General features: G+C 42.2%; 1 protein-coding gene across 1 annotated transcript in view; it reads right to left on the reverse strand.

The window, feature by feature from the left end:
* LOC115109127 (glutamate receptor ionotropic, NMDA 3B-like) overlaps positions 1-23,621 on the reverse strand; it is a 104,898-nt gene extending 81,277 nt beyond the window's left edge. Inside the window, exon 1 of the mRNA XM_065009925.1 lies at positions 23,169-23,621. Coding sequence (XP_064865997.1) covers positions 23,169-23,621 — 453 coding nt within the window. The remainder of the gene's footprint in view (positions 1-23,168) is intronic.
* Between the last annotated feature and the right edge of the window lie 396 nt (positions 23,622-24,017).

Below are 24,017 nucleotides of genomic sequence, written 5' to 3' on the forward strand. Positions count from 1 at the left end.
GTTTTCTGTAAGTCTTCACAAGGTTTTTGCTGCTATTTTTTTCCCATTCCTCCATGCAGATCTCCTCTAGAGCAGTGATGTATTGGGGCTGTTGCTGGGCAACACGGACTTTCAACTCCCTCCAAAGATTTTCTATGGGGTTGAGATCTGGAGACTGGCTAGGCCACTCCAGGACCTTGAAATGCTTCTTACGAAGCCTTCATTGCCCGGGCGGTGTGTTTGGGATCATTGTCATGCTGAAAGACCCAGCCACGTTTCATCTTCAATGCCCTTGCTGATGGAAGGAGGTTTTCACTCAAAATCTCACGATACATGGCCCCATTCATTCTTTCCTTTACACGGATCAGTCGCCCTGGTCCCTTTGCAGAATAACAGCCCCAAAGCATAATGTTTCCACCCCCATGCTTCACAGTAGGTATGGTGTTCTTTGGATGCAACTCAGCATTCTTTGTCCTCCAAACACGACGAGTTGAGTTTAACAAAAAGTTATATTTTGGTTTCATCTGACATTCTCCCAATCTTCTTCTGGATCATCCAAATGCTCTCTAGCAAACTTCAGACGGGCCTGGACATGTACTAGCTTAAGCAGGGGGACACGTCTGGCACTGCAGGATTTAAGTCCCTGGCGGCGTATGTTACTGATGGTAGGCTTTGTTACTTTGGTCCCAGCTCTCTGCAGGTCATTCACTAGGTCCCCCCGTGTGGTTCTGGGATTTTTGCTCACCGTTCTTGTGATCATTTTGACCCCACGGGGTGAGATCTTGCGTGGAGCCCCAGATCGAGGGAGATTATCAGTGGTCTTGTATGTCTTCCATTTGTAACGGCTTTCTTCCTGGGAAGGAGAGGAGGACCAAAACGCAGCGTCGTTGAAGTTCATGGTTCTTTAATAAGAGACACTTAACATGAACAAACTACAAAACAATAAACGTGGCAAAACCGAAACAGCCCTATCTGGTGCAGAAAACACAAAGACAGGAAACAACCACCCACAAATCCCAACACAAAACAGGCTACCTAAAGATGGTTCCCAATCAGAGACAATGACTAACACCTGCCTCTGATTGAGAACCATATCAGGCCAAACATATAAATAGACAAACTAGACACACAACATAGAATGCCCACCCAGCTCACGTCCTGACCAACACTAAAACAAGGAAAACACAAAATAACTATGGTCAGAATGTGACACCATTTCCTAATAAAGTCATAATAAACACTGAGAACTAAAATATAGTGTTGTTTTCGTTATTGTTATGATTATGATTATTAATAACAATAGTGGGGGAGGGGGTAGTTCAAAAATAAACAGCAAAAGGTTCTTCAAAAAGTTATTTGAGGATCCATTAAAAGGGGTTATTTGAAGAATTTATAGGGGTTACCCCACAGTTTCAATTTGAACAACCCCTAAAGGATACTCCAGGAACCTTTCATTTAAAAAAATTAAATGTTATTGGTCACATACACAGGGTTAGCAGATGTTAATACGAGTGTAGCGAAATTCTTGTGCTTCTAGTTCCGACAGTGCAGTAATATCTAACAAGTAATCTAACAATTCCCCAACAACTACCTACCTAATACACACACATCTATAGGGAGGAATAAGATTATGTACATATAAATATATGGATGAGCGGCATAGGCAGGAAACGTTCCTGATTTAAACGCTCATTTCTGCCCGACGTAGAATTCAATTCAATGTCAGGATTACAGACAAGATTGTTGCTAATTTACACGTTCCTGTTATTCTCAAGTTTATTTTTTGTTTCTTTCATTCTCTGCAGTCGGCAAGCCCTTCTGATTTCGATGGGCATGCAGGAGTAAGATGCATTTCAATGATAAGGGGCTCAAAAGAAAATTGGGACTGAAATTGAAAGTCTTACAAAGAGATTAGTTCAATTGTACAGAGCTTTTCTTTCTTTTTTTCTCTTCCTCATCTCCCGTCTCCACATCAACCCAGATATTATGGCTTAATATGCAGAGTGCATTAGCAAGCTTTCATTAACATTATAAACTGGTTGGTTCAAGCCCTGAATGCTGATTGGCTGACAGCCGTGGTATATCAGACCGTATACCACGGATATGACAAAACATTTACTTTTACTATAATTACATTGGTAACCAGTTTATAATAGTAATAAGGCACCTTATTGTGGTTTGTGGTATATGGCCAATATATTATGGCTAAGGGCTGTGCCCAGGCACTCCGCATTGTGTCGTACTTAAGAACAGCCCTTAGCTGTGGTATATTGGCCATATACCACACCTCCTTATGCCTTGTTGCTTAAATATGCATACTACAGTAGCATGCTTTCATTAACAATATATTACAGTTCCTTCAGTGGAGAGAATTACCTTCCCTCAGCTCATTCCCATTTCAAACTATTTGGGGAGTGAAGGACAAAGTCAACATCAATCATTATTGAGGTAATAAACAAAAAATAAGTTTTGTACAACTGATTAACAGAAGCATAGAGGTGACAATGTTAACGTTAAGGGTATGATTAGTCCTTTTAATCTCATGCTTGATCTATATATTACTAAATTAAACGTTGTGTAACCTCTGAGAGCATGCATTATTAATAAAACAGATTATATCAGAATTTTGAATATTCAATTTCGCATGAACCTACTGTATAGTTAATTGTTAAGAAATAATTATAAACCATTTGCAGACTCTTAATGTTAGCTTAATGTTAGGAATAACATCTTTTAAGATTATATCATACCTTATCTGCTAAATTAAATGTTTCAGAAATCTATTAGAAGAGTATCCTAATACGCTGACTGTCAAATATCATTCAATTATATTGCCACTCAAGATTGGGAACTGTCTGGCACAAAATGGCTGGATGAACTTTAGGTTTATCAGATAATTAATCAGATTGGTGAAAGGAAAGTATTGTATAAGAATATAGTTTCCTCCATTGCTAAATCGTAGCGTGAACAAGGTGATGACTGACACAGGTAGTTACAGTAGTAGTATACCCTTCAATAGCTGGATTTGTTTGCCGAAAATGTTTACATAGGATTAGAATTGACAGAAAACGAAAGCGGTCTGCTAATATCCCCATACTGTAGGCTTTGATTGTTCTTAGATCTGTTTAACTATCAGCTCAATTGACTGGATAAACACCAGGGAAAAGGGATACCTAGTCAGTTGCACAACTGATTGGCTTCAACCAAAATGTGTCTTCCACATTTAACCCAACCCCTCTGAATCAGAGTGGTGCGGGGGGCTGCCGTAATCGTCATCCACGTCTTCCACATTTAACCCAACCCCTCTGAATCAGAGTGGTGCGGGGGGCTGCCGTAATCGTCATCCACGTCTTCCACATTTAACCCAACCCCTCTGAATCAGAGTGGTGCGGGGGGCTGCCGTAATCGTCATCCACGTCTTCCACATTTAACCCAACCCCTCTGAATCAGAGTGGTGCGGGGGGCTGCCGTAATCGTCATCCACGTCTACCACATTTAACCCAACCCCTCTGAATCAGAGTGGTGCGGGGGGCTGCCGTAATCGACATCAGCGCCCAGGGAGCAGTTGTTGTAGGAGGTTAACTGCCTTGCTCAAGGGCAGAACGGGTTGGGCTCAATTCGAATTGAATGCAGTCAATTCAGGAAGTAAACTAAAATTACAATTCAATAATCAATAATGACTTCTCAATAAACTGAAAAGTAGAAGCTATTTATTTCAAAAGATTTTACATTTCTGAGGGGGAGGGGGTCCTGGCTGAAGTACCTAGTCTATTTAAAGACCCCCACTTTAGCATTGATGGGGAAAATTGGACCTCTGGACCTCGTAATGTCTGGACAACGTTTAATTCAAGGGTTGGCATGGATGGTTGTTGCAGAGCAAATTCTGCATTAAACTCACCAAAGAGGGATTATTTAGATTATAGAGGAGGGGAAATGAGGTTGTGTCAAAAAAAATTGTGGTCACGACCTTAACAAGAAGAGCTTAACACAACTACAGGTTGTACAATAACAATGGCGCAGCGGCAAGGCTGCAGGAGAGTCTTTGGCAGGCGAACGAGCCGAATGCAGAATTCAGTGAGCGACGGTGCCTGCCAAAACGCTGTTTGCAGTCAGAGGGGAAGACAATGGATTAGCTCTGAAGTGAGATGCCAGCACACTCCATCTAGCCCTGGTGCTGGACTGGTCTCTCGTTCTCGCTGTGCTGCTTCATCCAACAAAAAAACAGTCAGCTGAATTCATATGCAATAATGCAGAGTGGAGGGCTTCTAAGAGTAATGATAGGTCAATAGCCATGCTCTGTGAATCAGAAATAACACAGAGGGGTCTGACAGCATGACATTGTATTGATTATATTCACTCACTGAGCTATATTGGGGGTCATTTCACAGTCTGACCTGACACCTTTATTTCCTGCACTTGTTTATATGGTTGTAATCGAATAGCGTCTTTGTGATCTATGTCGTCTTGGAAATGGTACTGAGGCGTTCTTGCAAAAAAGTTGTGAAATTAATAGAAAATACAGATATATAAATATACAGATATACTCTGTGATGAAAAACAAATCCACTGAGGGAACATTGGAATACGGGCAAATGGAATACTTTTTTGGGACTGCGTTATAATCCAAGGTTGTTTATCTTGGCAAAGCGCAACAACAGTAGCCAAACAATACCGTGATTGAGTACAGTCTGCCTCTAATGTAAAAAAATAAATAAATCACTCAACAAAAATAATATCTGCAATTCGAGCAATAACCAAAACAAACAGTAGTTATGCCAGAATGTCCCTGGAAAATTCTATGAATGACATGCTAAGCCACTGATATGAATCTCTTTTTTAGTTAGATCTGAGATCAATGCAGCGTTAAGAACAACAAATGGGAGTATTGATTTTTTGGAAACAGCTGATACCATTTAGATCAGTATCAAAACTACAAAACTAGGCTTGATTTCAAAGCCCTGATTCCAATAGAAAAAGGAATTTTCCTTTCCTCTGACATGTTATTTCAAACGAATTCAAGTTTTGCCACAGTGTCAACATATGCTTTTACAAGCCAAACAGAACTTGTATGTGCAGTATTTTCATATTCTTACTACAGTGTATCAAATGTAATCGCTTAAAAATACGTCTCTCAGCCATCACAGTTACTTACTACACATACATTTTCAGCACTGACATACATTGCATTGTGTACAGTACATCATTTGATATAGGTATGCTTATCCCTCTCAGTTAATTTGTTGGTTTAAAAAGCAATTCACAGAAATGCCCAGATGACGAACAGTACCAGTCAAAAGTTTGGACACACCTACTAATTCAAGGGTTTTTCTTCATTTTGATCATTTTCTACATTGTAGAATAATAGTGAAGACATCAAAACTATGAAATAACACATATGAGTAGGTGTCCAAACTTTTGACTGGTAGTGTATATTGGAGAATAATAGGGAATAATAGTGGACCAGTCAAAAGTTGAATTAGTAGGTGTGTCCAAACTTTTGACTGGTACTTTCGTCAATAATTGTGCAGACATCAAAACTATGAAATGACACATATGAGTAGGTGTCCAAACTTTTGCCTGTTACTGTATGTTGGACCAAGGGTGTTTTTTCAGGTCCAAATCAGAGTGGCAGTCCAGTGCCATTGCTCACTGGACTCATGCTTCACTGTCATTGTTAAATGGAGCCACTAGCCTGATGCCAAGACGGGCCAGATCCAGTTAGCTCTACTGCTGGCAGACTGTTGAGGGGGGAGGCAAACAATGATTAACAACCCTCGGTTTACAGCAGTATCATTACAAGATTATCTTAAAATAAACACACCTTTTTGTCACCAACACGGTCCCCTAGTCCAGTCTGCACCTCCAGCTTGTGTAACAGTGTTGCTTCTGTACCTCTCCTTGCCCCAACCTGGGCTTGAATCAGAGACCCTCTGAAAACATCAACAACTGCTTCCACGAAGTATCATTACCTGGGCCGGCAGCCTAGTGGTTAGAGCATTGGGCCAGTAACTGAAAGGTTGGTGAATCTAATTTTTATTTATTTTTTTACTAGGCAAGTCAGTTCAGTTAAGAACAAATTCTTATTTTCAATGACAGCCTATGAACAGTGGGTTAACTGCCTGTTCAGGGGCAGAACGACACCTTGTCAGCTCGGGGATTTGAACTTGCAACCTTTCGGTTACTAGTCCAATGCTCTAACCACTAGGCTACCCTGCCGTCCCTGAGTTGACAAGGTAAAAATCTGTTGTTCTGCCCCTGAACAAGGCAGTTAACCCACTGTTCCTAAGCTGTCTTATAATAATAATTTGTTCTTAACTGACTTGCCTAGTTAAAAAAAAAAAAAAAACCTATCGCTCCACAAAAGCCATGGGAACCTACTACTTCAAGGTCTCAGAGTGAGTGATGTCACCGATTGAAACGCTACTCGTGCGCATTGCAAACTAGCTAGCCACTTTACACTGGTTACACTCACCTCCCTTTGACCTCTTCCTTCCCTGCAGCAACCCCAGCAGCTGGGCAGAGCTCAACTGAGTGATCTGGGTCAACAGCGTCAATGTAAGTGTTGCTTCTGTCCCTCTTCTCGCCCTAACCTGGGCGGACCATCCTCCTCAGTGAATTTCAGAAGAGACAGAAAATATTGAAACAATAAAAAGGTTATCCTTTTTTAGATAAAACTACACTAAATATATTCACGTCACCAAATAATTGATTAAAACACACTGTTTTGCAATGAAGGTCTACAGTAGCCTTCTAGTAGCTAGCTATATTGACTATGACGTGTTAGCGTGTGCAAGGCGGTAATGAATGTGTCACTGTCTATCACCTTGATTACTCCATTATTTTCTCTTGACCTGTAAACTTTCATTCGTAGGCTAGGTTGAAGCAACCTCCTGATGGTTATAGGGAACATTTGAGTATCAAGTAGTAGCCTAAACCTATCGATGTTACATTGAGCTGGTTTAATGGAATATGAATGACAGTCATAAAATATGCTGCTGTAATAGAAATAAGGCCATGCTCAAAATTGTCCTCCCTCATCATAAATTACACTGGTGCTAAGTACTCTTGGCCATCAATGGCAATTGGTGTGTTTGAGCCCTAACAGACTGCCATTATGGTGAATCTGCGTTTGCATAATGAAGAGACAGGAAAGAGACTTATAAGATTTCTATGGTGAACAGTACGTGTATGTATGTGCTTTCTCCTAGAGGCAGAGCATGTGAGCAGAGTTGAGCGGTTAAAGCTTGTGTATTGCTCTGGTGCTCCGTCCTTTCCAACCACTCTGCTAAAAATAAACCTGTGCTAAACAGGTTACATGTCATATTAAACAGAAAAATACATAAATAGCTCCATTCACTAAAAATCTCTAATTAATAAACCCATCTATTTTTGTGATGAGGTTACATGTCATTTGGTTTAAACAGCATTAAAACCAAAATATGGATTTGAATGTATTTGCATATAAACACTCTAAAAGTGAATGTAAAAGCATATAAATTTCAAATAGGTTACATGTCATATTAAACAGCATATAAACACTATAAATAGGTCACGTCATATTAAACAGCATATAAACCCTCTAAATAGGTTACATGTCATATTAAACAGCATATAAACACTATAAATAGGTCACGTCATATTAAACAGCATATAAACCCTCTAAATAGGTTACATGTCATATTAAACAGCATATAAACACTATAAATAGGTTACATGTCATATTAAACAGCATATAAACACTCTAAATAGGTTACATGTCGTATTAAACAGCATATAAACACTTAAATAGGTTACATGTCTATATTAAACAGCATATAAACCCTCTAAAATTAATGATTTATATAAATAGGTTATTTATTAAAAGCATTCTAAATAGGTTACATGTCATATTAAACAGCATGTAAACACTATAAATAGTCACGTCATATTAAACAGCATATAAACCCTCTAAATAGGTTACATGTCATATTAAACAGCATATAAACACTATAAATAGGTCACGTCCAGCATATAAACACTATAAATAGGTCACGTCAATTAAACAGCATATAAACACTATAAATAGGTGATATTAAACAGCATATAAACCCTCTAAATAGGTTACATGTCATATTAAACAGCATATAAACACTATAAATAGGTTACATGTCATATTAAACAGCATATAAACCCTCTAAATAGGTTACATGTCATATTAAACAGCATATAAACACTATAAATAGGTTACATGTCATATTAAACAGCATATAAACACTATAAATGTTACATGTCATATTAAACAGCATATAAACACTATAAAAGGTTCAGTCATATTAAACAGCATGTAAACACTCTAAATAGGTTACATGTCATATTAAACAGCATATAAACCCTCTAAATAGGTTAAGACATATAAACACTATAAATAGGTTACATGTCATATTAAACAGCATATAAACACTCTAAATAGGTTTTAATTAAACAGCATATAAACACTATAAATAGGTTACATGTCGTATTAAACAGCATATAAACACTCTAAATAGGTTACATGTCATAATAAACAGCATATAAACACTATAAATAGGTCACGTCATATTAAACAGCATATAAACACTATAAATAGGTTACATGTCATATTAAACAGCATGTAAACATTAAATAGTCAGGAGCTAGACAGGGAGCCTAAAATTAATGATTTATTATTTATTTATTTAAACATTCATGAGCAAGCCTTCCTTCATGACCTGGCCTCCGTAAATTGGTATAGAATCAGCTTGATCCCCTCTGTCGAAGACTCCTGGACCTTCTTTTTTTTAATACCTTCAGTGGTATTGTTAACAAACACGCCCCCATAAAGAAAATGAGAATTAAAAACAGGTTCAGCCCCTGGTTCGACCGTGATCTTACAGAGTTATTCCACCTCAAAAATTGCATTTGGCGAAAGGCTCGGCACACGCAAACTCAGGCTGACTGGCTCTCGTACAGGCAAATGAGAATAAGTGCACTCAGGCTATCCAGAAGGCCAAAGTTAATTACTTTAAGGAGCAGTTCACTCTTTGTGGGTCTAACCCCAAGAAGTTCTGGAAAACAGTTAAAGACCTGGAGAATAAACCCTCTTCCTCACAGCTGCCCATGTCCCTTAAAGTTGATGATGTGGCTATTACTGACAAGAAACACATGGCTGAGCTTTTTAATCACCACTTCGTTAAGTCAGGATTCCTATTTGAGTAAGCCATGCCTCCTTGCCTGTCCAACATTTCCTCATCTCCCACCCCTTCTAATGTGACTAGCCCCGATGATCCTCCCTCTTTTTCCCCTGCCCAGCTACAAAGTTTCTCCCTGCAGGTGGTCACTGAGTCCGAGGTGCTAAAGGCGCTCCTTAAACTTGACCCCAAAAAAACATCTGGGTCAGATGGTTTAGAACCTTTCTTCTTTAAGGTTGCTGCCCCTATAATCACCAAGCCTATCTCTGACCTTTTTAACCTGTCTCTTCTCTCTGGGTAGGTTCCCATTGTTTGGAAGGCAGCCACAGTTCGTCCTTTATTTAAAGGGGGAGCTCAAGCTGATCCTAAATGTTATAGGCATATTTCTATTTTGCCCTGTTTATCAAAAGTGTTGGAAAAACTTGTCAATAATCAACTGACTGGCTTTCTTGATGTCTATAGTATTCTCTCTGGTATGCAATCTTGTTTCCGCTCAGGTTATGGATGTGCCACTGCAACCTTAAAGATCCTCAATGATGTCACCATTGCCCTTAAATCTAAGCAATGCTGTGCTGCTATTTTTAATGACTTAGCCAAAGCTTTTGATACGGTAGACAATTCCATTCTTGTGGGCCAGCTAAGGGGTATTGGTGTCTCAGAGGGGTCTTTAGCCTGGTTTGCTAGCTACCTCTCTCAAAGAGTGCAGTGTATAAAGTCAGAAAATCTGCTGTCTCAGCCACTGCCTGTCACCAAGGGAGTACCCCAAGGCTCGATCCTAGGCCCCACACTCTTCTCAATTTACATCAGCAACATAGCTCAGGCAGTAGGGAGCTCTCTCATCCATTTATATGCAGATGATACGGTCTTATACTCAGCTGGCCCCTCCCCTGTGTTAAACGCTCTACAACAAAGCTTTCTTAGTGTCCAACAAGCTTTCTCTGCCCTTAACCTTGTTCTGAACACCTCCAAAACAAAGGTCATGTGGTTTGGTAAGAAGAATGCCCCTCTCCCCACAGGTGTGATTACTACCTCTGATGGTTTAGAGCTTGAGGTAGTCACCTCATACAAGTACTTGGGAGTATGGCTAGACTGAACACTGATTTTCTCTCAGCACATATCAAAGCTGCAGGCTAAGGTTAAATCTAGACTTGGTTTCCTCTGTCGTAATTGCTCCTCTTTCACCCCAGCTGCCAAACTAACGCTGATTCAGATGACCTTCCTACCCATGCTAGATTACGGAGACCTAATTTATAGATAGGCAGGTAAGGGTGCTCTCGAGCGGCTAGATGTTATTTTCCATTAGGCCATCATATTTGCCACCAATGCTCCTTATAGGACACATCACATCACTTCTGTAAACTGGTCATCTCTGTATACCCGTCGCCAGACCCACTGGTTGATGCTTATTTATAAAACCCTCTTAGGCCTCACTCCTCCCTATTTGAGATACCTACTGCAGCCCTCATCCTCCACATACAACACCCGTTCTGCCAGTCACATTCTGTTAAAGATCCCCAAAGCACACATATACCTGGGTCGCTCGTCTTTTCAGTTCGCTGCAGCTAGCAACTGGAAACGAGCCGCAACAAACACTCAAACTGGACAGTTTTATCTCAATCTCTTCATTCAAAGACTTAATCATGGACACTCTTACTGACAGTTGTGGCTGCTTTGAGTGATGTATTGTTGTCTCTACCTTCTTGCCCTTTGTGCTGTTGGCTGTGCCCAATAATGTTTGTACCATGTTTTGCGCTGCTACCATGTTGTGCTGCTGCCATGTTGTGTTGCTACAGTACCATGTTGTTGTCATGTTGTGTTGCTACCATGCTATGTTGTTGTCTTAGGTCTCTCTTTATGTAGTGTTGTGTTGTCTCTCTTGTAGTGATGTGTTTTGTCCTATATTTTTTATTTCATTTCTTTTTCTTTTTAATCACAGCCCCCGTCCCCGCAGGAGGCCTTTTTCTTTTTGATAGGCCGTCATTGTAAATAAGAATTTGTAATGTTTTTTTTAAAGCTTGATGGTGCCTGGAGAGCGGGACAGCAGCGGAGAATACCCTCTACACACTTGCATAGCCACTGAGGATGCTAAACACCCTTTTGATCACTCTTGCAAGGCTGGGCAGAGATGCAGAGTTTTTATTTATTTTTCTATCGGTACAGTAGGCCTAAAGGTTTTTAGGCAAAACAACCTAATCAAAGCAGAAAGCTCCTTGAACGTGGGAATATACCTGGCCTATTGGGCCAAAATCAATTAAGGCCTATTGTATAGATAATAGAACAAAAATGAATGAAAGGTTAAAGAGATCAGATTTTTAGTTTATGAATACTTTGCTACAATGACGCATTTAGTTATCTACCCACCTTGTTCCTTTCTTTTAACATGTGTACGTAGTAAGTACACCATCATGTTTTCAGGATATGTGTCTTTTCAGATTCAACAATGATTATTTAGTTGTGGACACTACATCACCACACTCCCTCTCTTGGTCCTCATCTTTGTAAGTCACCTTGATTTAGCACCTGTGTGTTTTATCAGTTTATTTATGAAAATATTCAGCGAACTCCATGACAGTAGCTAAAGGGGCTAAAGCAGCACACAAGTAGGCTACAAATGCATGCTGGGCCGGGCATGTCCTGAGCTCGTGGAGTGAGTGCCACTGGAGCAAATTGGTACAGATGAGAAGGCCGACGCTCCAGCTTTTAGGAATCTTACGCCGCGCTCCAGTCAAATTGGGAACGCTCCGCTCTTCGCTCCAGCTCCGTTCCTCACGCCAGCTCCATTCCAGCTCCGCTCCACTCACATACTCTGCCTGGAGGAAAGGGAAATGGAGCTACTGTATATGTCAGCATATTCTGAATCCCATTTCTCATGTTTTCTAACACCCATCCCTGAGGTCTGTTAAAGCCTCTTAGTGTGAACAGCAACGCCTCTTATTGGTGGGGGAAATAGCAAACAGAAATAGGTCAAAGTTCAGATGCTGCCCAAATAGGAATGCGCCTCTGAAACGAATAGAAGAATCAGGGGTGTCAAACCAGGTCCCTTCTCTTTAATCACCTTTGCTAGACATTTGTGAACCAAATCCCCTTTGATGACTCATCTCCTCTAGTTCTGCTGTGGCAAAGTCTTGGGGAAGGGGGAGTTTTAATCGTCTTGCTCCCTGCCCTTTGTCCCTTGAGCGGAAACTGGACCCGCGGTATGAAAGGCGGGCCTCTATCTGTGGTGCTCAGGAGTCTACTGACTCAGACCTTTTTCCTCTAATGCACTGGCCTGCCTTGACTTCCACCACTGCAAGCCCAACTTCTGCTGCTGACAGCAAAGCCCGGATTGGGCGGTAAAGAAACACATTGACACAAAAGAGCTTTCACACCAGAGCTTTACCCCTTATTTAACAAAGCAGTCAAGCATCTCACTAAAGATAATCCCAATTAAATGTTACACTCAAGTAAGTTGCATAAGGAGGAAAGTTAACCTCTCTGAAAGTTGTGCCTTTGCCCTCCATCATTGGGATGGAGCAAGATATTTGAACCCTCAGGCAAAATCCATTTCTCTCCAATATGTGTTTCTCTGCAAACTCATCTGTAAACATTTCTCTGGGGCAGACGATTCATTAAGCGTAACGACCTACTGAGAAAATGCCTAGTGCTGAACCACTGAGAAATAAGATTAAATGAGATTCTAGAATTATGAAGCGAAGGTGGGCAAATTGCTGAATATTTCTGAGATTCAATCCACTTGGCCCAACCGCAGCAGAAAAAGGCACCATGACAGTTAATGTCAAATGAGAACATGGCATGATTACTGTTAATGCTGTTTGCATTAGAGGTACATCACAGCTTGGTATTTTAATCTTGAAAAAAGGGGCTCCCGAGTGGCTCAGCGGTCTAAGGCACTGCATCTCAGTACTAGAGGCGTCTCTACAGACCCTGGTTCGATTCCAGGCTGTATCACAACCGGCTGTGATTGGGAGTCCCTTAGGGCGGCGCACAATTGGCCCAGCGTTGTCCGGGTTTGGCTGGGGTAGGCGGTCATTGTAAATAAGAATTTGTTCTTAACTGACTTGCCTAGTTAAATAAAAGCTACATTTAAAAAATAAAAGGACTTGGTACCTACTGTGATATTAGCTTAATCATTGTGCAATATTAACAAACCATTTATAACCAACACATAAAACTGGCAACGTTAATTGCCTGTCAAACTCACTATGACCATTTCCATTGAGCAAATAATTAGGGGTTTAGCTCTATAGTTAAGAGCAGCCACAATCATGTCTGCTTGCCACAAACAACAGCAAATCTTCAAACAGATTACAGGGTTTTGATAGCGATTCACTTTTAAAGCTTCGAAACAGGCTGCGCCTCACATCTCAAGTGATGATTGGTTCATTTATAAGCACGCTTGCATTACAAGTGCAGTCGGCAAACTCGCCCGGGAAAGCAAAGTATGACAACCTCAGTTTGCAAGACCTCACCATGCTTGTTAAAGCAAACACTTCACCAGAACAGCAGGGACCATCTTTCAGCTTAATCCACTCACAGAGCCCATAGTTCTATCTCAGTGTCTGATCTAAAGTAGACTCGGCTCTAGGCACTAATATGCATCTCAAAGGAGCTGGAAGCCAGCCAATCCCCCCTTTCTAATAAGGCATTGTGTTCTACAAGCCCTCTATATTACTCACTGTCATCAATTTTTTGTTACACAACATGCGCCACAGTGCAGACCAATGAGAGCTTTTAGACTGATTGGCAGACTGAAGAAGGCAAGGGAGAGGAACTTTATTGTGTCTAAGATTCCCATCTCTGCTCTTCCCCATGCATGTAATGCCATTCCCATACCAGCATCACACTTTTTACAGGATTGAAAGGCTCTTTGTGTCGCCTTTATATTGTGTGAAACGCAATGTATACAATACTGAACATTGCATATGACCTACATAAAACTATGACATGTAGACATTGAATAAATGATATCCTGGCACAGGGATCATCCTATTTTTCAAAGTCATTTTAGATGCAGAGTAAGACATCAAAGGTCATGTCATTAACCCATCAGTGTTTCCCAACTCCTCCAGTACCCCCAAAAGTGCATTTTTGTTGTTGTAGCCCTGGACAAGCACATGTGAATCTATTTGTGTCTAAGTGTCTTTGTCCGGGGCGACAACACATTTTGTTTTATTGCACTTCCCACATGCATTACAACAAAATGTATGGGCAAAACAACCTGGCTAAACAACGTTAGCTGACATGGGCTAGTTGATCTGTACATTTCTGAGAAGTTATAAATATCTCTCCTAGTGGAGCTAATGGACTCATCAGGGCCTTAGATAAACTCTACATATCGGTATCGGATGATAATTCCACCGGTACCGATATTCAATAGAATGAAAAAAGAGAACCTTATGCTTATCTGTACACTTGCAGCCATTCTCATGATATGTCATTAATTTCACAATGTAAGAAATCAACACTTGAAGCATACAGTATTTCTTCGACAATTGCTCTTTTGGATAGCAATTTACGAGAATTCAGAGTGGAAAAATGTAACGTATTAATTTCCCCTGCGTAAAACAGTACATTAGCAGATATCGATATTGGTAAGTTTTGTCCCCCCCAAAAATCGGAATTGGACCCCCAAAAACATATTGGTCGGGCTCTAGACATGACTCCTGCAATACTACTCATGTAAGTTCATGGCACATTTCTGAACACTGTCATGACACAGAGGGATTTACTGGGCAGTTGACTTGTTGGCTAACCATGAAGGTGTGGCCATTAATGCCCACTGCTGTGTGTCATGACACAGAGGGATTTACTGGGCAGTTGACTTGTTGGCTAACCATGAAGGTGTGGCCATTAATGCCCACTGCTGTGTGTCATGACACAGAGGGATTTACTGGGCAGTTGACTTGTTGGCTAACCATGAAGGTGTGGCCATTAATGCCCACTGCTGTGTGTCATGACATTGTAAAATTGTTGTCATGAATGATTCTGACACGTTTCATGTCCTGCTGATCATAGCATTATGAGGCAGAATCTAGTGAATTGGTATTAAACACTCCAGGTGGGTGGACTGTGTGTGAGTTCCGCCTCCCATCTCTTTCCCCATTCAGTCAAGTGATAATTTAAAAGTCAGTTAAGGAACCCTCCAAAGCGATTTTAATGGGCAGACATTAAACAAGACAAATGTGTGCTCTTTTCCCTCCCTACCCTAAGATTTAGTGTGTGATTTTTTTCCTTTAAATATGTTAGAGTACCTTCCTTGTGATATAAGCCGTCTGAAACTGGTAAGGCCTGTACAGCACATGAAGACACACTGACGTAGCAACTACGCACATGTCAGGACAGGAGCATCAACAGCTGAAAGACAAGCACACACAATCCCGTGGCCTGCCACCACATCAACTGACAAACACCAACTGACAAATCAAATCAAATTGTATTTGTCTCATGCGCCGAATACAACAGGTTCACCTTACAGTGAAATTCTTACTTACAAGCCCTTAACCAACAATGCTTTAAGAAGTTAAGAAAAAAGTGTTAAGTAAAAAATAAATAAGTAAAACATTTTAAATAAAGGTAACAAATAATTAAACAGCAGCAGTAAAATAACAATAGCGAGGCTTTATACAGGGGGTACCGGTACAGAGTCAATGTGGAGGCTATATACAGGGGGTACCGGTACAGAGTCAATGTGGAGGCTATATACATGGGGTACCGGTACAGAGTCAATGTGGAGGCTATATACAGGGGGTACCGGTACAGAGTCAATGTGGAGGCTATATACATGGGGTACCGGTACAGAGTCAATGTGGAGGCTTTATACAGGGGGTACCGGTACAGAGTCAATGTGGAGGCTTTATACAGAGGGTACCAGTACAGAGTCAATGTGGAGGCTTTATACAGAGGGTACCGGTACAGAGTCAATGTGGAGGCTATATACAGAGGGTACCGGTACAGAGTCAATGTGGAGGCTTTATACAGAGGGTACCGGTACAGAGTCAGTGTGGAGGCTATATACAGGGGGTACCAGTACAGAGTCAATGTGGAGGCTATATACAGAGGGTACCGGTACAGAGTCAATGTGGAGGCTTTATACAGAGGGTACCAGTACAGAGTCAGTGTGGAGGCTATATACAGGGGGTACCAGTACAGAGTCAATGTGGAGGCTATATACAGAGGGTACCGGTACAGAGTCAATGTGGAGGCTTTATACAGAGGGTACCAGTACAGAGTCAATGTGGAGGCTTTATACAGAGGGTACCAGTACAGAGTCAATGTGGAGGCTTTATACAGAGGGTACCAGTACAGAGTCAATGTGGAGGCTTTATACAGGGGGTACCAGTACAGAGTCAATGTGGAGGCTTTATACAGGGGTACCAGTACAGAGTCAATGTGGAGGCTTTATACAGGGGTACCAGTACAGAGTCAATGTGGAGGCTTTATACAGGGGTACCAGTACAGAGTCAATGTGGAGGCTTTATACAGAGGGTACCAGTACAGAGTCAATGTGGAGGCTTTATACAGAGGGTACCAGTACAGAGTCAATGTGGAGGCTTTATACAGGGGGTACCGGTACAGAGTCAATGTGGAGGCTATATACAGGGGGTACCGGTACAGAGTCAATGTGGAGGCTATATACAGGGGGTACCGGTACAGAGTCAATGTGGAGGCTATATACAGAGGGTACCGGTACAGAGACAATGTGGAGGCTATATACAGGGGGTACCAGTACAGAGACAATGTGGAGGCTTTATACAGGGGGTACCGGTACAGAGACAATGTGGAGGCTTTATACAGAGGGTACCGGTACAGAGTCAATGTGGAGGCTTTATACAGAGGGTACCGGTACAGAGTCAATGTGGAGGCTATATACAGAGGGTACCGGTACAGAGTCAATGTGGAGGCTTTATACAGAGGGTACCGGTACAGAGTCAATGTGGAGGCTTTATACAGAGGGTACCGGTACAGAGTCAATGTGGAGGCTATATACAGAGGGTACCGGTACAGAGTCAGTGTGGAGGCTATATACAGAGGGTACCGGTACAGAGTCAGTGTGGAGACTATATACAGGGGGTACCGGTACAGAGTCAATGTGGAGGCTTTATACAGAGGGTACCGGTACAGAGTCAATGTGGAGGCTTTATACAGAGGGTACCGGTACAGAGTCAATGTGGAGGCTATATACAGAGGGTACCGGTACAGAGTCAGTGTGGAGGCTATATACAGAGGGTACCGGTACAGAGACAATGTGGAGGCTATATACAGAGGGTACCGGTACAGAGTCAATGTGGAGGCTATATACAGAGGGTACCGGTACAGAGACAATGTGGAGGCTATATACAGAGGGTACCGGTACAGAGTCAGTGTGGAGGCTATATACAGGGGGTACCGGTACAGAGTCAGTGTGGAGGCTATATACAGGGGGTACCGGTACAGAGTCAATGTGGAGGCTATATACAGGGGGTACCGGTACAGAGTCAATGTGGAGGCTATATACAGAGGGTACCGGTACAGAGACAATGTGGAGGCTATATACAGAGGGTACCGGTACAGAGTCAATGTGGAGGCTATATACAGAGGGTACCGGTACAGAGTCAATGTGGAGGCTATATACAGAGGGTACCGGTACAGAGTCAATGTGGAGGCTATATACAGGGGGTACCGGTACAGAGTCAATGTGGAGGCTATATACAGAGGGTACCGGTACAGAGTCAATGTGGAGGCTATATACAGAGGGTACCGGTACAGAGTCAATGTGGAGGCTATATACAGAGGGTACCGGTACAGAGTCAATGTGGAGGCTATATACAGGGGGTACCGGTACAGAGACAATGTGGAGGCTTTATACAGAGGGTACCGGTACAGAGTCAATGTGGAGGCTTTATACAGGGGGTACCAGTACAGAGACAATGTGGAGGCTTTATACAGGGGGTACCGGTACAGAGTCAATGTGGAGACTATATACAGGGGGTACCGGTACAGAGTCAGTGTGGAGGATATATACAGGGGGTACCGGTACAGAGTCAGTGTGGAGGCTTTATACAGAGGGTACCGGTACAGAGTCAGTGTGGAGGCTTTATACAGAGGGTACCGGTACAGAGACAATGTGGAGGCTTTATACAGGGGGTACCGGTACAGAGTCAATGTGGAGGCTATATACAGAGGGTACCGGTACAGAGTCAGTGTGGAGGCTTTATACAGGGGGTACCGGTACAGAGTCAATGTGGAGGCTATATACAGAGGGTACCGGTACAGAGACAATGTGGAGGCTATATACAGGGGGTACCAGTACAGAGACAATGTGGAGGCTTTATACAGGGGGTACCGGTACAGAGACAATGTGGAGGCTTTATACAGAGGGTACCGGTACAGAGTCAATGTGGAGGCTTTATACAGAGGGTACCGGTACAGAGTCAATGTGGAGGCTATATACAGAGGGTACCGGTACAGAGTCAATGTGGAGGCTTTATACAGAGGGTACCGGTACAGAGTCAATGTGGAGGCTTTATACAGAGGGTACCGGTACAGAGTCAATGTGGAGGCTATATACAGAGGGTACCGGTACAGAGTCAGTGTGGAGGCTATATACAGAGGGTACCGGTACAGAGTCAGTGTGGAGACTATATACAGGGGGTACCGGTACAGAGTCAATGTGGAGGCTTTATACAGAGGGTACCGGTACAGAGTCAATGTGGAGGCTTTATACAGAGGGTACCGGTACAGAGTCAATGTGGAGGCTATATACAGAGGGTACCGGTACAGAGTCAGTGTGGAGGCTATATACAGAGGGTACCGGTACAGAGACAATGTGGAGGCTATATACAGAGGGTACCGGTACAGAGACAATGTGGAGGCTTTATACAGAGGGTACCGATACAGAGACAATGTGGAGGCTTTATACAGAGGGTACCGGTACAGAGTCAATGTGGAGGCTTTATACAGAGGGTACCGGTACAGAGTCAATGTGGAGGCTATATACAGGGGGTACCGGTACAGAGACAATGTGGAGGCTTTATACAGAGGGTACCGGTACAGAGTCAATGTGGAGGCTTTATACAGAGGGTACCGGTACAGAGTCAGTGTGTAACGGCATTCCTCTTCCTCGTCTGAGGAGGAGTAGCGAGAAGGATCGGAGGACCAATGCGCGGCGTGGTAAGTGTCCATAATGTTTATTTAAAGACATAAACTGAACACTACAAAACAATAAACGTGAAATTAACGAAACAGTACCGTGTGGCAACAAACACTCACACGGAAACAAACACCCACAACTCAAAAGTGAAACCCAGGCTACCTAAGTATGATTCTCAATCAGAGACAACTAACGCCACCTGCCTCTGATTGAGAACCATACTAGGTTGAACTCAAAACCCCAACATAGAAAAACACACATAGACTGCCCACCCCAACTCACGCCCTGACCGTACTAAATAAAGACAAAACAAAGGAAATAAAGGTCAGAACGTGACAGTGTGTGGGGGTACCGATTAGTCGAGGTAATTGAGGTAATATGTACACTAACGTTCAAAAGTTTGGGGTCACTTAGAAATGTCCTTGTTTTTGAAAGAAAAGCTATTTTTTTGTCCAATAAAATAGCATCAAATTGATCAGAAATACAGTGTAGACATTGTTAATGTTGTAAATTACCTCTGTCCAGTGTCTGTGTTCTTTTGCCCATCTCAATCTTTTTTTTTTATTGGCCAGTCTGAAATATGGCCTTTTCTTTGCAACTCTGCCTAGAAGGCCAGCATCCCGGGAGTCGCCTCTTCACTGTTGACGTTGAGACTGGTGTTTTGAGGGTACTATTCAATGAAGCTGCCAGTTGAGGACTTGTGAGCCGTCTGTTTCTCAAACTAGACACTCTAATGTACTTGTCCTCTTGCTCAATTGTGCACCGGGGCCTCCCACTCTTTCTATTCTGGTTCTGTGAGGGGAGTAGTACACAGCGTTGTACGAGATCTTCAGTTTCTTGGCAATTTCTCGCATGGAATTAGCCTTCATTTCTCAGAACAACTATAGACTGACGAGCTTCAGAAGAAAGGTCTTTGTTTCTGGCCATTTTGAGCCTGCAATCGAACCCACAAATGCTGATGCCCCAGATACTCAACTAGTCTAAAGAAGGCCAGTTTTATTGCTTCTTTAATCAGAACAACAGTTGTCAGCTGGGCTAACATAATTGCAAAAGGGTTTTCTAATGATCAATTATCCTTTTAAAATGATAAACTTGGATTAGCTAACACAAAGTGCCATTGGATCACAGGAGTGATGGTTGCTGATAATGGGCCTCTGTACGCTTATGTAGATATTCCATTAAAAAAAATCAGCCGTTTACAGCTACAGTAGTCATTTACAACATTAATAATGTCTACACTGTATTTCTGATATATTTGATGCTATTTTAACGGACAAAAAACTTGATTTTCCTTAAAAAACAAGGACATTTCTAAGTGACCCCACACTTTTGAACGGTAGTGTACATGTAGGTAGAGTTAAAGTGACTATGCATAGATAATAAACAGCGAGTAGCAGCAGGGTAAAAGAGCGGTCTGTGTAGCCCTTTAATTAGCTGTTCAGGAGTCTTATGGCTTGGAGGTAGAAGCTGTTAAGAAGCCTTTTGGACCTAGACTTGGCACTCCAGTACCGCTTGCCATGCGGTAGCAGAGAGAACAGTCTATGACTAGTGGAGGGTGGAGGCACAGACATACAGCTAAAGGTGAGCTTTTATCTAGAATCTTTATTTGCTACATCCACTTTGGGACTTAAAATTAAGCAAATACCCATTGAATCTTGAAGAATATAACTTAATATAAATGCCTCATGAGCTTAGTTCAACTGTCGTACCCCATCAGAACCCAAAATAAAAGCTTGTTTTACTCCAATGTTTGCAAATAATATAAATGTAAACAAATACTATCTAGCCTCAAAACAGGGTTAAAACTATCATTTTGATATCAATGATGGTCAGTCCTTGCATCCATAGCTGTCTATGAATTTGAGAGTGGTTACAGGCCCATCCCTCAGCTTTTTACCTAAACAGAGGCAGGTTAAACAGAGGCGGGTTTCATAAAGTTGCTTTCCCTCCTCTCCTTTATCTGCACTGATATGAAAAAGCAGGATAGGTGGAAGCAACATGGAGGACACTTACTGCCCATTGGCTGGCTGGACAGCTGTCCAGTTCTTTCATGTTAGTGCCGATAAGGAAAAAAGGGAAGCATCCATTGACGAGAGAGAAACCGAGAGACAGAGAGAGACAATGAGAGGGTGACAGACCGACAGACAGAAAGAGACAGAGAACAGCCATAAGAGAGCCACAGCTAGAGACTCCTGCTGGAACTGCCAGAGTGGGCTCTCTGAGAAATCATGCTATGGCAGGCTGCCTGACTGACTGGCAGACTGACTGGGGTGGCTCAGCTGGTGGTGTGGAACTGTCACCATTATTCAGGAGTATCTTAAACCTGGGACAGGTGCATTAGATACAGCATGACAGGCCTGCAGGGTCAGACAGAGACTGCCAGAGCCCAGCCAAACCCCCTGTCATCTCATGCGGTGCTGGTCAAACTCTCTAAAAGACAGGACAGGATGCAACATTAGCCATTGTTGTGGTGTGATCTTGATTTTGATGGCAAAATGAATACAAAATGAGACAAGAGTGCAAGCTTTCAATCAGTATAGGCATACTGTAACTGTACTTCTCAGTTTTGTGTCTCAAACTCTAACCCCTGCCTCGCTTTCTCTCTCAGATTTGAGGGAAAGCTCTCCCCAAGAATTCCCGAGCTTGCAGTGATCAAAAGGAATCTTATCATTTGCAAGATGTATGTGCGAATCGTCTCCCTTGCATGCCAAGGGAAATAGCAATACCAACTCCACTTACACTGTGAAATCATACATATTTTCAGAGACATTTTGAATGAAAGATGGTGAAATTCTCTCAAGTACACGGCCTTGTCCCTTATCAACAAGGCGAATGAACAATGTCATGGTCTCTCTAGAAGTTACCGATATGCAACATTTTGAGGGAAATCATTGCGGAGCCTTTTTACCATGACAGTCACGTTGCTTCACATTGCTCCAAAGTCACTGACGTTCTATAATATGCAGATGGTGTGTGTAGGTAGGTAAAAAAAAAAGTCATTGTCAAGTCATTGTGAAAATAAGAATTTGTTCTTAACTGACTTGCCTAGTTAAATAAAGCTACAATAAAAAATGAATTGTCATATGTAAAAATGTAGAAGGCTAATCTAGGTTTTAGAAGAAAACAAACAAATACTCTGCCTTCGGATGGCGCCTCTTGTGTTGCAATAATATGCTGATTAGCTGTAGCTCATTCCATGTCACCAAGAAGATTCATATAGGACGAATCAATAACCATTACTAGTGAGTCTGCGGTGGACAACAGCATTTCACACAGCACAATGAGCACATAATCACATTATGGCCCAAATGCAAACATATACATTGGCAATGTATTCTGCTCACTTATAAATGAGAAACGAATGGCTTCAGGACGGAATGGAAAGTATAGCCTATGATGGAAATCATTTTTGGATTACAACCAGTGCCCTCTCGCACAGTGCTCTACCGCGACAGACCTTGTATGTGATCAGTTCAACAATTGCACCTACTTTTGAATAAAATCTCCCTTGAAAACAAAATGTCAGATTCAGAGGGAAAATGTCATATTATAAGGACACTGGGGGTAGAAATCGTAAAAGGCAAGTTGGAGAAACAAAATAGTGGCTACTCGGCATAAGACTACTGCAACTGTACTATTTTCATAATATATATATATATCCACACATGTATTATATAAAGCTAGATCTCCAGAAAACCCTGTTAACTGCACATACTACCCTAGTTTTCGATTGGGTGGTGAATGCTGCGCGACACTTTTTGCGCACACTGGCACAACATAACGCACAGATAGACATATGAATTGCCAAAGTTACCTGACAACAAACACTGTATAGACAACTTAATCTGTGACAAAACTGCATGTAAATGCGTTACCTGTGTTTTCAGAGGCTCTCCGTATTCAATGATGCTTATAAAAGGTATTTCCAAAAATGAAGCCATAAATTCCACTTGTACGATCTCTTCCTGGGTCTGGGGGAAGGCGAGCACAGCGGAGACCCCCTGAACAACGATAGCCTGACAAACACACCTGAAAAGGGACTCGGGGTCTCCTTTTGCTGGCTCTTGGGGAACCACTTCCAGGCTCAGGTTGAAAGGTAGAAAGTTGTCCCCAGTTTGAGCGAGACCGGCGAGGGCGCGGTTCAGGGCAGCCTGCACCCTGGCCGTCTGGCGGGTGGGCAGAAGGGCACCAAGGCGCACGGTGTTTCCTATCTGCGCCAGAATGTGACACGGCTGGGGATGGAGGTGACAAGGGTCGATGTAGAACTGTAGAATGACTTGGAATCCGAAGTAAAAGTATGCCAATAATCTTGAGAAGATTAAATTCATCCTGCTGCGCTCTCAAACAGAATGAGGTATTGTCAGAAGATAGCATCGCTTGCCTTTATTTCCTTCTTCCTTTTTCTTTGCTGTATGGTGCTTTATTCCTTTTGTTGACGATTATATGACCAGTGATCTACAGATGGAGTTACATTGAGAATGTGTGACTAGGAGAAGGGGAGGGAGTGCACGACGGAAAGGCGGAGATACCACTGGACTGTCATCCTCGGAGAACACTAGTGGAACAGCAGTTGCGAGGCGGGAGTATTGGAAGGGTTATTGGCAAATGAAGACACCTACGTGTTGCCAACATGAAAACAATGCTAACATTTGTTTATTTCGAACTTGTACTTTTTTACTTACTAGCTTTAGTAAAAAGTGAAACCACCTCATTAAATAACTATC

The sequence above is a fragment of the Oncorhynchus nerka genome, linkage group LG25 (assembly GCF_034236695.1).
Source record: "Oncorhynchus nerka isolate Pitt River linkage group LG25, Oner_Uvic_2.0, whole genome shotgun sequence".
Lineage (NCBI taxonomy): Eukaryota > Metazoa > Chordata > Actinopteri > Salmoniformes > Salmonidae > Oncorhynchus > Oncorhynchus nerka.